Genomic DNA, 16,809 nt, shown 5'->3' on the forward strand with positions numbered 1-16,809 from the left:
TAATTTACAGGGGAATGCTAAAGAAAAAGAAAATGCAAACTTCAAATTATACGACGCTAACATATGCCAAATGTTCTTAATGTATGTCAAAGGACGTCCCAAAACCAAAACTCAAACGATGGAGCATCTTTCTTTCTTTCCAAGTAGGGTTTACTTCCACTTGACTTCAACAAGGACATCCCAAGCCAAATAAGTTATGGTAGAGCATCTTTCTTTCCTAGTAGAAGGTTTAAGGTTCGGATTCTTATCTTGCACAGGCTATGTATCAATTCTTTCAACATCTGACTTTAACAAGTTTGTATCCCCTACTTATGTGATCTTCTAAAACCTTATGATCATATTATTCAGTCCCACGCTTTCCGAAAAGAAAAGAAAAGAAGCAAATAAAAAAAGAAAGAAAAACTTATGAATTAAACAGATAATGTCTCTTGCACTTGGGTGATCAATGCAGGAGAACTGGTAGAAAATGTAGAGGCCTAACTAGTTTGGCCAAAATACAAGTCTTTTGTATTTAGTCTGCAATAAATAATGCCCTACCTTCTCTTCTTCTTCTTTTGTTTTCCTTTTCACTTTTTCTTTCCCTTTTCATTCTTTTAACACCACAATTCCACTGGCTCAAGATTTACTTGTACAATACTCACCTTTGGCATCACTTGTCCCCAAGATGCATGCTTAGATGGAAACACAACTCTGGGCATATCTTTTCCATTGTGGATGAAAACTCAACATAACATTCACCATAAAGAAACACAAAAGATTATTCATTCAATAGAAATCAACCATTACCAAACACTATTGCATGACACTATCCAAATCTAAAGAAAACTAATCACAAAGCAAGACAGATAATTCATCAGTTTCCGTTAATACTGGTAGAATGGTCTCCACATACAAGGCATGTTATTGACAAGGTAAATATCTAGTCACACACAAGTTTATATTGCAAACTTTCCAATCTTGTATTGAGAACAACCACTCATTCATATGAAAAGCTATGTGTTGCTGTCCTGGAAAAGGCAAAAGGCAGGAAAGAAAGAACCAACTTTAAACTTACTTGAAACCTACATATAAAAGATGCTACCTTGAATAAGGGTGAAGCTCATTCTCAATATGTCGGTTAAAGAGGTGATCATGGAATTTTATAAAGCATGTAAAGAAGACTAGCTAAGTACTGGCATCATCCATCTTTTAAGCAACCTCTCACTTTTGCCTTAACTTTCTTTATTCTCATATTGCTTCATTATTGGGCATTCCAAAGAAGCAAACCAACCAAGAAGCCACATTATATATCAATCTCACTCATAACAGGCTCATTTCAGCCTCTATGTTTCAGAAGTATCAGTCACCTCACATGCTTAGCTACTTTCCAGATATTACACTTTAGGTCTTTCTGAACAAGTGTTTTAAACTACAACACATGGCCTAAAACGACATCAGTAAAAGATAAAGAGGAAGTGAATACTACCCACCGCAATAAGATGATGCTACTTGTCTGACAAAAGCAGATTCCAAGAACTCCCAAATCTTGTGTGAATCCAATTCTTTCCTGTACCAAAGAACCATCAAGTCATGACCCTATTAATATACGACCATGGTGCTGAAAATTCCAGACTCCACAAATATCGTATATAGTTCCAAATGATTTGCATGATGCAGTCTCAAATTAGTTCAGATGACATCCTATCCGAGTACGAAGACATCTTGATGAAGAAGATTATTCAAAAACATGCGCCAGAAGATCATCAAGTTGATTCGGCTCCATTGCTTGATCTGACCGAGGACATATTTCTCAACATCAAAATGTCAAGTGTACTAACTACTGGTTCAGTCTATCTTCTTTTCTATTGCAATTTCTGAGTAGTTTTTCTAAAACCAATGCCTCTAGAATAGTGAATGACAATTTTGGATAAGAATATATTTGTTGAGTGCACAATTATTAGATAAGAAACATCCATAAAATGTCAAAGCTATTTACTGAATTATAAGGCTATGTTACTGATAGACTTTTTTTCCAGGAATCAAGTTATGCAAAGAAGCAGGAGTCCAAGAGGACAGCAGAAGCAAGCAGAATGCCAAAATTCTCAGCACTGTAAAAGAACTAGGAATGACAGTCCATCACATGTCATGTGAAGTAAATCATGCTCTTATTTCCATATATGAAATATATATGCAATTTGATACATTTCTAAATGATCTTATTTGCAGATGCTGCAGCATAGTGCTGCAGATCAACCTTCCGATGCAACCACAAATGCTGTGTTGGAGTTGCTGGAAAAACATCGCTGGAGTACAAAGCTTGCCATAGTTCTTGCAGCATTAGCATCAAGCTATGGAAAGCATTGGCTCATTGCACAGTTATGTCTCACCAATCCTCTTGCCTTTTCACTGGCAGCAATCAAGGGAATGAGTGACAGTACAAAATTTACTATCATGTTGAACCACCGCTCCAAGGCTTTAAGATATCTTCTTGAGAAGATGGTCAGTGTGACAAAATGCGTGATGGAGTTTGAAATACTTCCGCTGCAGTACGTAACCTTAGATTATGATGCTATGGCTATGATGAAGACCCAAATCCATATAGCTTCCTATTGGGTAATCAGAAGTTCAGTGGCATGTGCTTCCCAGATCACAAGCATGATAGCTTCGAGATTTGAGAGAGTGAGTATTCTTCCCCTAAACTTGATACATCTGAGTTTTCAAAGTGATAAATAGTTTTATAGAAGACTGATCAGGGATCGCACTGATTTATTTAAGTAAAACTATCTAGTTTTTATTATTAAATATTTGCCTACCTTCACCTTGGTTTTCAATGATGCAGCAGTATGAAATAAGATGAATGCTAATGGCTTCAAATCAAAATTTCAGGCAAAGGCTATGCCTGCAGCATGGGAACTTTGGAGTTTAGTTCAAAAGATCACCTACATATATGCTGGTTTAAGTACGAAGTTTGATGCCTTCAATCAACAAATTGGTAATACATTATTCTGATTTGAGCAGTAATACCAGAAAAGAGTAATAGAAGAGTTTTACTATGTCAATTGGTCAATACATACTCTATAATGTCGCATATGAAAAGAAGTGAACTAGAAAATTAACTTATATAATCTACATGACCAATCTATGGCAGGAAGAATATGTATCATAAAATTGTTCCCTGATATGATCAACTATCCAATTTTTCATGATTGATATATGAAAATTTTAATCCATTGACATTAAGGACTTCTAGATGCCCACATAGTAGCCGTAGGACTTTTGAAGGAATAAATTGAGAGCACTTAACATAAAGAACCTGTTTCCTTATAAAGGTTAGAAAAGTAAGATTGCATATAATTGATTTTTCTTGTATCTTATATTGATGGAAGCCTCATGTAATGGATTACTTCTTTTTTTTTTGTTGGCTTCAGGATATTTTATAATTTGCATCCCCATAATAGTTATCCAAACCCAGCCTTGTGTTTCATCTCTATATTTCTTTTACAGTATATTTCACAAATATTTAAAACCTTAACCATAACAAGTTACATGAATCAGAATGTAGTAACACCATACAAGCATAAGTCAATGCCACACCTAGGCATAAGATGTATGAAGGTTCAAAATTTGCACCTTCTGTCAACCCCTAGACTTTCTTTCATCACGAGACTTGGTAACCTACTAGACATGCCTCTATAAGTTGCACATTTTTTTGTTTTACATTAATTATTACACCCATCTAAGAAACGGATTCAAGTGTCTGCATAAGTGAAAGAGTTCTTATTTATTGAAAAGAGATTGAATGATAGAGGAGAAACTTTTTATTTATTGAAAAAATTGAAAAGCACTATATGGCTTTCGACAATATTATTTGTTCTACGGCTTCTCGCAGTATTTGTAGTTAGTCAATTTTCATCTTTTTTTGTCAAACTTTCTAATGGTCTTGCTGTTATTCTGGTCTTTGCTGCTGCCTTCCACCTTTGTTACGTCCCATTTTCAGGTGCTCCTTTCCTTTCTTCCTTTCCATTGAGCTATTTTTGCAAAATCCCTATCTATTGTACTCTCCCATTTCACGATTAGCATAATGCTACAACATATGACCTACACAAATATATTGGATGTCCATGAGAAATATATTTTCTCAAACTAAAGTGATTGATAAAATTTAGGAAAATGGCCCCAACATGATAAATATAACCAACCTACCATCTCGTAGTTACAGATCCTGTAGCTAAAAGTAACCACTTTTTAATTGACCAAATTTTACAAATGCAAGTAAATATGTTTTAGAAGTCTACTTGCTAAATATGAAGCATGAAATATAAATATACCTCACATGCTCTAATCACACAACTTATCAATTTTGTAAGATTGTAAGTTTTGCTGATCATGATGCAAAACTGAAGTAATTGAGAACATTAGCATGTAGAAAGACATTTATTAATTGCCATATTAGTGCATTATTAGGTCTTCTTAGACTCGATATTGCTACAATAAGGTGGCTGGAACTGCAAATAGTAGTTTTAGAAATGTTTACTTTATACGGGTATGAAAATACTTAACTAGATGATCTAAGACGCATTTTCATGATCCTCCTTTTTGATAGATGATTGTCATGCAGCAAGAAGCTAATGTAGCTAATAACAATAAAATAATAAAATAAGAAGAGTTTCCTTTGTAAAAAGAATTTCCTTGGCAGTTATAGGAATGCATTACTGCATGAATAGAAGTATATTGAACGAAAATTATAGAATTCAATAGATACAAAGGATATATGACTTAAACATGGCTAATTCATGGAGTATTAAAATTATGGTAGCTGTAATCCATGTTGATCAAGTCGTCTAAGTTGAACAAAAAATATTATTTATGGTAATCCCTTTATATTAAAAACAACATATACAAAAAGTTTGTGTTACTAAGATGAAAATATTGAGATAAATGTATGGAGATATTAGGAAAATAAGAAAAGAAATACTTTTATTCGTGAACAATTAGATATTGCTACGATAGAAGATAAAATAAAAGAAAATCGTTTAAAATGATAAAGCCATATGCTTATAGACCTTTGGATGCAGTATTCAGAAGTGGTGAAATTATTAATGTTAGTGGTATAAGAAAAGGTAGAGAAAGACCTAAAAGAACTTTAAAAAAACTATAAATAAAATTTTAAATACTCTAAACTTAACTAAACATATGACTTTTTATATATTTCAATGACGACAAAATATCCATGCAGCCGACCCCAAATATTTGGAACTTATGGTTTCGTTGTTGTTGTTGTTGTTATTCTACTCACATTATAGAATAGTTAGATATCATCAGATAGGTTGTACCATTCAACTCCGATAGAATATGTAGGAAAACTAAGTCTAACTAGAGGCTATATTTTAGAATAGCATTTTACTTGGATTTTCATTTTACACAAAAAGAGTAATTAGTAAATAACTGAATACGTAGTTTTAGTTTCTTTTAAACCTTCTGATAATTTATGTTGTGATACTTATCCTTCTTTTTGTTACGAAGAGTCAAAAGTGTATTTGAGGCTCTTGAACTTGTTTGAGGAGGTCCATGTTGACAACCATGATGTTCTCTACACATTGTTTGCGCTAAAGGATGATTTTCCACTCAGAGATTCTTTCTCACAGAAAAAGGTTAGTTCAAGTCAGACCTACAGCTAAGTTTACTTCTTCCTATAAAATTGTGCTGTTAGATTTGATTGTGTGATTTACATTCCTAACAAAGGAGAGAGAAGTATTCTGGATGTAAAATTGGAACTCAATTGACATTTTAAATTAATCATCTTTGAACTAGCACAACTAGCCAAACACATGCTGAACCTGTGCACTATTTCAGGGGCACTTAAATTAAATCTAATTGTTGGTTGGAAGTACTTTTGAACTGAATTTCTCTGTTAGTAATTTTTTGTAGTTTTTCTTTGGGTGATTACCAGGTTGGTGTGGATGTGTTGAAAAATAAGGTTGTTATAATCTTCATCTCAAGGATGGACGAGTACCCAGAAAAGCTTCTTCTTATTATACAACAGTCACGAAACAAATCACTTACCACGTCAGAGGAACCCTATGAGATTGTTTGGCTTCCAATTAACTTCTCAGCAGAAGTTGGAGAGAAAACACACAATCAAATAGCAGACATGATACCATGGTATTCGATAAGTGAACCTTCGAAAGTAAGCCCATCAGTTATGAAATTTATACAACAAGTATGGCACTTCAAAGGAGACCCAATGATGGTGGTCTTAGATTCTTATGGAAAGGTACTGTCACTAGATGCATTTGATATGATAGCAATTTGGGGACCGAATGCTTATCCCTTTACAATTTCACGAGAAAGGGAGCTTTGGGAAGAACAAAGTTGGACAATGAACCTTCTACTAGATGATATTGATCCCCTTTTATCCTACTGGGTAAGCTTCTCAATTACATTACAAACTAAGATGATATTGATCCCCTTTCCTCTAAGATGCATTACAAACTATTCCTTTCTGAATATAAGTTTAATAAGTTAACTTTTCATTTGTTTGAGTTAAGAAACATATAAAATCTAACGTAATAATATCTCACACTTTGTAGTATCTCCTTACCAAGAAATCTAATGTACCATATTCCTCACTAGCATTGTCAAATTCATAATGAACAAAGTTTCATCAGGCTCAAGGTCAGCTAGGAAGGGCACATGATTCGGATTCATAGGATTGATCGATCCAATCAACAAGATATAATTCAATAAAAATAACAATAACAAGCTATAATGTTCAAGCTATTTGGGTTTGACTACGTAGACCTTTTTCTCTGCCATTAAGCTCTGTATAAAATAGAATGCCTGAACAAATCATGAATATTTAAATATTTATTTATGCTGTCTAGTAAGTCTTGTTAAATCTCCCTCTACCTCTTCTCCTCTATGTTAGCTTATCTTTTTCTCATTTCCCTCCTCCTATTCTTCCTTTTTTTTTCCCCTTCTTTTGAGATTATCAAATTGGCTAAAATTGGTCAAAATCAGGTAAGTTCATTTGAGTTTGATAGATTCTAGAGAACCTTGATCAATTTCTGGTTATTAAGGCTTAGAAATTGACAAAAATTAAATTGGTCTTAGACAGTACAAATATGAATCACGCGTATCATACTGAAATCAATAGGAACCATGAACCATGTTCAATTTTAAAATTCTCAGGACTTTTTCCATGTTAAATTTAGTATGTGTTGTTTTCACTAAGGTAAAAAGATATGACATACACTAGAAAGCAGGATACCCTTGAAATTTACAACTAACTTACTAAGAAGAAGAAAAGCCAAAGTATTTAATTGCACATTTTTTATTACTTGTTTAGCATGTTTCTGTTTCATGATATGTCACTAACATACAAACATAAAATAATGCCTATTTTCATAATGCAAAGATTATTTTATTAACAAAATGGTATTATTAAAGTGATCTCAAGCCTTTCTTTAGACAATTAGACTTTGGTATATTATTAAAGTGATCTCGTGCCTTTCTTTAGACAATTGGATATTATGTCATAGACTACATTGCAGTTTCGCATTTTAGATAGATGTCCCTATTTTACATAGGATGAAGACTACATAATTCAGCAATAGCAAAAGAAAGTGATGTAACTACTATACAATTTGTTTAAATCCTTCAGTTATATCTGAGCAAACAACATATTCTTATCATTTATCTTACTTAGAAGAAGAAACACAATTCAGATAAAATGAAACTCTCAATTTTCATTCATCCCAAATATTTTATTTGAATGAGTCAAATACACTTAATTAATTCTACAAGTCAATATCAATGCCTACAAATTTCATTTGATTGAACAGTCATAAAAAATATGATAATATTAAATTGAAAAACAACACACAACCTACTAAATGCAATGGCAAAAGTAACAATGAAATGTAGTTGGCTCTGCTATGTTAGTATACCTTATTTTGTGTTGTACTTTAGCATATAAAGCTTGACATTTAACTTTACAGAGTATTTGTTCCCTAACTATCAATATACATCAAGTTGACAATTATTTACATCTTTTTATTGTCCACTAACAATGTCAAACTATTTTCAGATGGAAGATGGAAAAATCATTTGCCTTTATGGAAGTAATGATTTAGGATGGGTTCGAGAATTAACCAAAAGAATGAAGGACATCAGTGAAGCTGGAATTCGAGTAGAGCTTATCTATGTTGGAAGCAAAAATTTTGAGCAAACAAGAAATATATTAACAAGAGTCATGGACGAAGAACTAAGTAAATACTTGTCACATATAAATACTAATATCTTTTGGTTACGTTTGGACAGCATGCAGAGTTCAAGGCTGCGACTTGGTTATGCAATTGAATCTGATTTTATTACAAGAGAGATCAATTCCTTGTTGACCTATGATTCAGCAAGTACAGGTTGGCTACTTGTAAGTGAAGGGACATCAACTGAAATTTTTAAGCTTGTAGGGAATGAAGTGTTAGAATATTTATCACATTTTCAATTATGGGGTGAAAGAGTTAGAAAGCAGGGATTCTTGAATGCCTTGAGAAAATCTCTTGATCCTTCTTCGACCACAGAACCCTGTGATTACTCTATCATAACTCCATTTTCAGAGAGTTCAGATGGAGTTGCAGTTTGCAAGAAATGTAAGTCTCTCATGGAGCGGCACGTCATGTATCAATGTGGGGCATGTTGAAGTTGTTTCATAACTGCTCAAAATTTTGACCAATAAAGAGTGCATGGTATTACAGTCTTACAATTATCTTACATACTATTTTTTTTTCGGTTGGGGTACTTGAGGTCAATTTTAGAAATGGACCACTTCATGTAACCAGCTTTTAATTCCTTGACCTACATCTTGTCCATCCACTTGTTCCTGTTAATGAACTCTAAGATACCTACAAAGATAGTCTTGGTCATTTATTTCAACTACACCTTAATTTGTTTTTCCTCTTTATTTTACTAAAGCCGCACTTTATGTACACTTAAATTTTGGCTACTCATTCTCATAAACAAGGTTCGCAATACCGTACCGTACCAGTATTTCGACCTGGGCTCGGTACCGGTACGGTACGGTATACCGAGTGGTACACCCAAGTGTACCGAGTACTGTAGCATTGCTACAGTGCTCTCGGACCGGTAACAATCGGTCCGCATACCGACAACCTGGTACGTACCGCCCATACCGAGCGGTACGGCTCGGTACGGCAGACCCTGCTCATAAAGGTAAAAAAGATAACTACAAAGCAGCAGGTGATCCGCATAGTAGCCCAATTTTTATCTGAAGTTATGTCATGAACTTCAACAATTTCAAGCATGAAACCTGAACCTTATGCCTTTGGCGCCTATAAGTTGGATGAAGATGAAAAATCACATCTGCCATTATATCTTTGATGAATAAGATCTTGCTTTTCGACTATAATGGAGTAATTCTCCACATGAAAGTTATCTAGGTCATATATAGCTGGGCACAAATTTCACAACGACTAACTTAGAGTGGATTTCCCTTCCTTAAAAGAAGAACATGAAATTATTTTTCCTTTCTTCGCTCTACAAGGACCAGGAAATCAGATGTATCGAGCAGCTCTTCGATAAACTCTTAAAAGATGGTGCCCCCCACTAACAAAGACCCTGACCAAAAATGAAAACAATAGTATATAGACACCCAAATGAAACCCTGTTGAATACCTAATGATGTCAATAATGATGCTAGATGCCATAAAACATATATCCTTGTCCACAGCTTCCAGACCAGTTCTAGACAGATCAGGTAATACAATATCCTAACGAGGTGAAGTCTGTAAGCCCTATTTTCATGCTCAAAGTCATGTGCAGAGTGTTGATCCAAGGAATAGTCAAACACAAAGCAAAAAAGAGTCAACTCTGATTCCCAAGCCATACCCTTAAAGTCTGTTAGGGCTTTCCTTGACTGAAATTAACTGTTGTGTTACATTGTCTTAAAATTCACAATTGATCAGCATGACTGCATTATTCACTTAAATGTCAGATTTAAACACAAATTAAAAACTGCAAATTTAAAAACTAAACAATCATAAGAAAGGGCAATGCAGAATGTAGGTGATGGCGAAACATAGCAGTTAACAAGGGGAAAAAGAGGAAAGAAAAACTAGTTTTTGTTAGGTTTATTTGCGATAGAACATAGGTGAGACGAAGAAGCCATCCAAATTGTGCCTCCTTCTAAACTCAACATAAGGGTGGCGGCGTACCTTCGAATCATGTAGTTAAAGATGATCTCCGAGTACGAATCCTACCGACATCGTTGCCGCAATCTCAATCGACGAGCAGCGTCGGATTAACCAGCAAGGGAAAAGGGCGGCCGAAAACATTGTGTGCGGGGGAAAGGAAGCACAAATCAAGAATCAAGAATCGACGCAGCTGAGGGCAATCTTGGAGCGGGATCCCCAATTGCCTGCTTCCATCAAAGATTTCACGACGCTCTTTTGGTGCGGCCACAATCTCGGGTTGGTGCCGATAAATGACCACCAAAGCAAGCGGCCGATACGTACGTTTGAAGTTTAATTCCCTTCGATACCCTCCAATGTTAACTATATATTTATCTACCTTGTGGGAATTATAAAATAACCTATTTGCCTCCTATTAATTAAAAATAAAAAAATAGTTAGTTTTGAAAAATTTCATCATAGTGCCTCTTTCTTCCTTAAAAAATAATTTTTTACTTCTTATTATATCATCCACTTTCTTCTACGCCTTCCCATTATCCTTATGTTTTATCGATCATCGTCTTTGTTTTTCGTCGATACGACGATAAGGATGATAGGATGAGAATGACATATAGTCGAAAGTAGAGGTGACTAAGGGTAGACGAGGAGGTGATGATAGATGAGATAAAAGTAAAGGATAAAATGATCGATAAATTTTTTTGAAAATAAAGATGCTCTAAGAGAATTTCTTTAAACTATTAGTTTTTTTTTAATTTATCCATTAATTTATAGATAACATATACATTCATGATGCCTGTAACAGTGCAATGTATACAGTTTTCGATCTCTCTTTTTGGTATTCCAATGTAATCGAGGCCAAGGAATTAGATAAGCGGAAGAAGAAGAAGTTAACTAACAGATAAGATGAACAATGATAAGTAGTTCTTTTAATTTAAGATAAAGGAAAGGTTGACAACCAAGAAAGGAACAGCACAATCATAAGCAACTCAAATGGACGTACGATACTGCACTTGCAGAACGATGAAGAAGCAGCAAGCGCTCTCTCTCACACACTTTTATTTGGATCCTTCCTACCCGACCGAGCTTCTGATGATCTGCCATGGCAGGAAACCAGGGTTCGGCAGGCGGCGTACTCAGTCGTTGCAGCAGCGGTAGAGCACGAACTTCTCCATGGGGCGGTTGCACTCGGCGCAGACCACCTGTTCCGTGATCCTGCCGGTGTCGCCCGGGAGGATGAGGCGGGTGCAGTGCTCATGGGTGTGGTAGGGCTCCAGCGCGCCGGTGAGCGCGGGGACGAAGCCCTGCTCCTGCACACTCCCCTTCCAGGAGTCGAACTGCAGGAGGCAGTCGATGATCTTCCTACCGTGGGACTTCACCATGTCCATCGAGCCATGGCTGATGATGGCCCACCCGTCGTCGCTACCGTCGAAGCTCAACATCGTCATCACCTCCCGCATGATGGGGTCATTGTCGATGGTCCGCCCGCTCTGCATCTTGGAGTGCCACATGCTCTCCAGCCGCACCCAAAAGAACCACACCATCACCGGGTCCTGCCAGTACCCGCTCAGCTTCTCGTTGGCGATCACGTTGATGGCCTTCTTCACGCGCTCCTTGGGGTTGCTCTTTCCCACGTACACCATCTCGATGGGGATATTGGCTTCCTGCGACACCCGCTTCATCACATTCGTGAACTCCCTTATCCACTCGATCTTCTCTCCTCCGTACAGGCAAACATGGCGCCCTTCTTTTACCTGTGGAATCAAACAGAGCAAAGTGCCGATGAATTAATACTGCACAGATGATGTAGCGCTGGGTGAGCAGCTAATTCGTACCCATCCAAGCATGATAGGATCGATTTCGTCGACCAAGAACTCGAGTCGCCATAATTCTTCCTTCCAAAGAGCTTCTTCTCTGTTGCTGGTGAAGGGGAACGCCTGGCTTCCCCAGATCCACAACATGTGGAGGGCATTAGGGCAGACGACCTTCCCCTGGGGGTCCAGCACCACCAGCAATGGCTTCTTGTCGAAGTGCCACAAGTCCCGTATGTACTTGATGACCGCCGGATCTAGTAGCGAGGGGTGGTGCAGCGAGTACCACGGCATGTTGGATGCCAGGCGGTTGAAGGTCTCCTCTTTGGCAGCAGTCCACGGGACGTGGCGATCGGTCACCGGCAGCCAGACGACCTCGTAGCTGCGGTCGACCTTCCCATGATGCGCCTCGTTGTAGATCTGTATGAGAACGAAGAGCTCCTCGTGGATGATGTCGAGGTCGGAGATAAACAACATCACGATCTTCCGCCTCAGCACGTCGACGCTGACTCTTCTCTTCGTGGAGCCGTCGATGAGGGGCAGATCATCCTTGGAAGAGATCAGCGCCCGGAGGATCTTCAAGTTATCGATGTGTACAGTCTCAAAGAGCCGCACCACGGTCTGGTAAGCTTCGATGTGTTTCTTCTCACCTGAATCGAAAGCAATCGCTTTGGGTTCTACCCATACTTGATTCTAAGTAGAAGCTGATCCAAGAATCGTTTACCGATGTGTCGATTGCACAGATCAAGTTGCTTGGTGAGGTGCCCATGAATGCTGCCAACTTTGTGGGCCAAGCTCGAGAGCTCCCATACTTCACTGGTGGAGCTGATGTACCTGCGAATAAAGGGAAGAAGGATGAGCTGATGTACTTGGCATTTCATGGAAGGAAGGGATAGAGCTTACTCGTGACCGAGGCCAATGAGGGAAACGATTTGAGAAGCGCAAGCAACGACGCTTCTGATGGTCCAGTAGACAGCGGTGGGGACGTGCGCTAGGGCCATGGCCATGGCAGGGGTGTCAGGCGAAATGTACTCGGACGGAAGCTCCTTGAACTGGATGATGCACTTGGTGACATCCAGCATTGCCTTGATGAGGTTGTTGATGGTGTCGAAGCGGGGCTTGAGGGCGTCGGTGTGCTCCAGGATGTCAGGCAGCTGTTTGAGGAGGGCGACGGACTTGGCCAGAGGATTGATGGTGTGCAGCTGGGCGGTGAGCCAAAACTCTCCATAGCTCACGGCAAACGCTGCGAGGGCTATCACAACCTTCGCATCCCAAGTGTAGTTCGCCAGCGAGTTGAGCAGAACCAGCGTCGTCCCGTGCGCATCGCCGCCGCCGGAGCACTTGCAGGTAATCTATCACACATCGTTCAGCAGCTTAATTAGATCACGTCGAGAAAGAAAAGCAGCAGCAGGAAGGAACTATTACCTCGCATGAAATCCTGTGAATGGTGTACGCAAGCGCTTCGAGCATGCCGCCGACCTCAACATGGTGCGCCTTGTCGTCCACCGGTTCCATCTGCGCTTGTGGCGTCTGCTCAATGCCGGATCAAGAACACACAAGATTGGATCAAGCAACATGGAAGATGGGTCTAAATGACAAAAGGAGAGAGTACCACGATGACGGTAGGCGTAGCCCTCTGCAGCACGTCCTCCACGATTCGCAAGAGGGGGCGCGTATTGATGTCCCGGCCGTCGGGGGAGTGGGTGGCGAGGATCTGCTTCATCACCACGCTATCGTCCGAAGAGGAGAAGAGGTGGCGATCCGCCTTGATCATGTGCGTCTTCGCTGCTGTCGTCAACGCCATTGCTGAGGACAACGAGGACCAAATTCGAGGTGGCTGTGGAGTGCAATTGCCGGAACACACACGTATATATAGTAGCTAGGGAGGGGAGAGAGAGAGAGAGCACAAGGAAACACACAGAATAAAGATGGCAGCGGAACAGCTGCTTTGGACCCTAAAGCTCCAATGAACCGACTACCTTGCTTCACGGCCGGGGCTTCGCAAAGATCCTTAAGGCACGAGACTATTCGATAGATTTGGGCGCATGTGGGGCACCTGAGCTGCCCTTTACAGTCCTAAAGCGAAGCCTCCTGATTCCCTAAGCTAATGCGCAGAGCAACCTCGAGCGTCCATGGAGATGAACAAGCTCTGCATCAGCTTGGTAAGAAGATGAAGAGGCCTAAGAATAGTCCTGTGCTTCCGCTTCACATGTCAATTGCAATAGGACAAGATTAAGTTCTTTGCTCATGAAGTCTCTCCCAAGAACAACCTCAACAAGCTCTGTATCAGCTTGCTGGGGAGAGTCAATGGCAGATGAAGGGGCCTAAGAAAAGTGCTGTGCTTCTTCTTCACATTAATTCATGTTACATTATACTGAAGCACTTTTTCCTGCTTTCTTCTTGCCATATGATTTGAAGTTACTGTGGATTGGCAGAGAATGATTCATGCAGAGTGGGCATTGAGAGGACATGCAACAAAAACTTGATACTGGAAATAGAGCAGGGAATATAATGCATGCATGGGGTCTACCTCTGTGATAAGAAATGCTTGGACAAAGCACTTGATGCAACATAGTAGATGAGCATCTAACTTTTGAGTAGAATGAATGATTGATGTTTGATCCTTTCTTCTGTCTGTTGTCAGTGATTGAAGGCACAGCTTCCTTTCTGAATCCATCATCTTGAAAACATTGAATGAATTGCTGATCATGATTGTTGTTGTGAAGCATTAAAGTTGCGAGCCACACAGAATTCTCAGCCCATTGCAAGTAAATGATTCAGAATCCTCTGTGCCATTGGTACAGTTGTTTCTTCACTATACATACAAGAAAAAATTCCATATACAAGAAAATTGTAACAATTAAGATTCAGTTCAAAAGAAAATGAAAATAAGACAAGAAAAACCATAATGGAGAGCTAATTAAAATTAAATGTTTCCTTTAATTCTCCATATATAAGATGGGTACGGTTCTCTTCTACAGTATCACAGAGCTCACATTGAAGCTGAATCATTCATCAGATATATGAGTAAATTTAGTCCAATAGAATAATTGAACTCCTTGACTCGATGAGTTTGAACATCTGATTAACATACTTAAATTGTTAATGATAGTATGTATCTCCACCGAATTCTTATAAACTGATTGAAATCTCATCTCAGTGAGACCCAATGAGGTGTTATGACCCTCCTACTTTGAGTCAATTTAACTCAAGATTCAAATATAGCTCAAAGTTAAAATCGTTTTATGGTGCATGTGAGATCTAACCTAATAGTTATACTCCAGTGATGTGCCTTAGTCATTACCAACAGGATTATGTGATTCTGCTGAGGATTGATAATGTTTTCTGCTAGTGTTTTGTATTTTTTGTTGGCTTGCTATGATTAGTTTAGATTGGGACTAACTATTCCTCTAGGAACTGTACAGGTCATGAGGTAGCTGCTTCAGCCTAAACCACTAAGAGAGAGAGAGAGAGAGAGAGAGAGAGAGAGAGAGAGAGATGAGAAATCCAATCACTCCACACATTAACTACACTCTGTAAATGATCATCACCTGACAATTTTAGCTTGAAGATCTCCAACAGGGCGCCTACTATTGGTTTTCACTCTCCTCTTCGAGCATGTGTTGTTGATAGGGGTTAATCCTCTAGTTAGTTTATCTTTAGTGTTGTAATCCTTATGCTTTAAAAAATTATAATGATATCTTTATAATTATGAAAGTAAAATATTTAAATCTATTTATCCAAACGATGATAGTCTTACGGATGAAAACATAAAAAACAAAGGGACGGGCGATGATAAGATTGGCGACACATTTCTCGTGGAGGTAAATGGCATCGCGATGTGAGCATACTTTATCATCATCGAAGGTGGCCAAGCAACTGCATTGGCATCGATGCCAGCAACGTGTCGTTCGTTATCACCGATATCGTCTATCATCAAACGTTAAAATTATCTTTTTATCCTTTATTTTTATATTTCTATTGGTAAAACTGATATCATTAAGGTAAATAGACCTAGATGTTTTACTTTCATAATTATAGAAATATCAATATAACTTTTTAAAGTGTATGATTCGAAATACCAAAGGTAGCTAATATAGTGGATAATATGTAATTATCTCTATAAATAGTGATCGGTGTGAATGTCTCTTTTGTTCTAAAATAAAATATTAAATTATTCTTTTGTTGGTGTAAGTAGCAAATTGACAAATATGTTTCTTGAGATACTAATCCAGTTGGCATTGACATTAGAGTGTCTATGAATAATCTTTTTCTATTCGAATATCTCATCATATTAATGATTTATTCATATTCAATATAATGTCATAATTGATTTATTAATTTATTAAGTTTAAATTATAAAATAAAATACTTAATTTCAAATTAGTGATATTATATACCTAAATCTTATTATTTAATTCAAATCATCTGTCATAAATTTTTTTATATGAAATTCCTTTTAGGAAAGACTCAGAACATTAAATTGATCAAAAGGATCAAAATTGAATAGAATTGGCCATTCTAATTATTGGAAGTGAGAATCGGAATTAGAATCGAACGACTCAGATTCGATTCCAAATCGATCAGAAAAAGAATAATTAATTAAATACTCATTAAAAATGATAAAATCTGTGTCTTCCGACAACAAAATAAAGTAAAAATAGACAGTCCCGTTTTGACACTGAAACTGTCGATTTTTAAAATCAGAACTGTCGGAATTGTTTCGATTCCAATTTTAAGTTTCATGTAACCAAAAACTATCGATTGTGAGATCGGAGTGAGGATTAAGTGCGGCGTGGGCGATACGGAGGGAG

The 16,809-nt window shown here is 37.9% G+C and overlaps 2 protein-coding genes and 1 long non-coding RNA gene across 5 annotated transcripts; 1 reads left to right on the forward strand and 2 right to left on the reverse strand.

The window, feature by feature from the left end:
- Positions 1 to 1,332: 1,332 nt before the first annotated feature.
- LOC135675902 (uncharacterized) lies at positions 1,333 to 10,507 on the reverse strand. The gene is made up of 2 exons (XR_010514050.1): positions 10,212 to 10,507; positions 1,333 to 1,546 (listed from the first exon to the last, which is right to left on the reverse strand). It is a non-coding gene; the product is annotated as an uncharacterized LOC135675902 (long non-coding RNA).
- Positions 1,546 to 9,057, forward strand: LOC135675901 (protein SIEVE ELEMENT OCCLUSION C-like). Of its 3 annotated transcripts, none has more exons than XM_065186540.1 (7): positions 1,546 to 1,822; positions 2,016 to 2,131; positions 2,206 to 2,692; positions 2,885 to 2,971; positions 5,503 to 5,630; positions 5,930 to 6,403; positions 8,069 to 9,057. In XM_065186540.1, the coding sequence occupies exons 1-7, from the start codon at positions 1,639 to 1,641 to the stop codon at positions 8,678 to 8,680; spliced, it is 2,088 nt and encodes a 695-aa protein (XP_065042612.1). In that variant the 5' UTR covers positions 1,546 to 1,638; the 3' UTR covers positions 8,681 to 9,057. The 3 variants fall into 3 exon arrangements, with proteins under 3 accessions (XP_065042612.1, XP_065042610.1, XP_065042611.1); XM_065186538.1 differs by having other exon boundaries at positions 2,206 to 2,658; positions 2,866 to 2,971; positions 8,069 to 9,046; XM_065186539.1 differs by having other exon boundaries at positions 1,566 to 1,809; positions 2,206 to 2,658; positions 2,866 to 2,971; positions 8,069 to 9,030.
- A 584-nt stretch (positions 10,508 to 11,091) lies between the features above and the next one.
- LOC135675903 (protein SIEVE ELEMENT OCCLUSION B-like) lies at positions 11,092 to 14,178 on the reverse strand. Its single transcript, XM_065186542.1, has 6 exons — positions 13,608 to 14,178; positions 13,421 to 13,525; positions 12,899 to 13,347; positions 12,720 to 12,829; positions 12,020 to 12,645; positions 11,092 to 11,938 (listed from the first exon to the last, which is right to left on the reverse strand). The coding sequence occupies exons 1-6, from the start codon at positions 13,797 to 13,799 to the stop codon at positions 11,321 to 11,323; spliced, it is 2,100 nt and encodes a 699-aa protein (XP_065042614.1). The 5' UTR covers positions 13,800 to 14,178; the 3' UTR covers positions 11,092 to 11,320.
- Between the last annotated feature and the right edge of the window lie 2,631 nt (positions 14,179 to 16,809).

This window comes from Musa acuminata, chromosome BXJ1-6 (assembly GCF_036884655.1).
Source record: "Musa acuminata AAA Group cultivar baxijiao chromosome BXJ1-6, Cavendish_Baxijiao_AAA, whole genome shotgun sequence".
Classification (NCBI taxonomy): domain Eukaryota; kingdom Viridiplantae; phylum Streptophyta; class Magnoliopsida; order Zingiberales; family Musaceae; genus Musa; species Musa acuminata.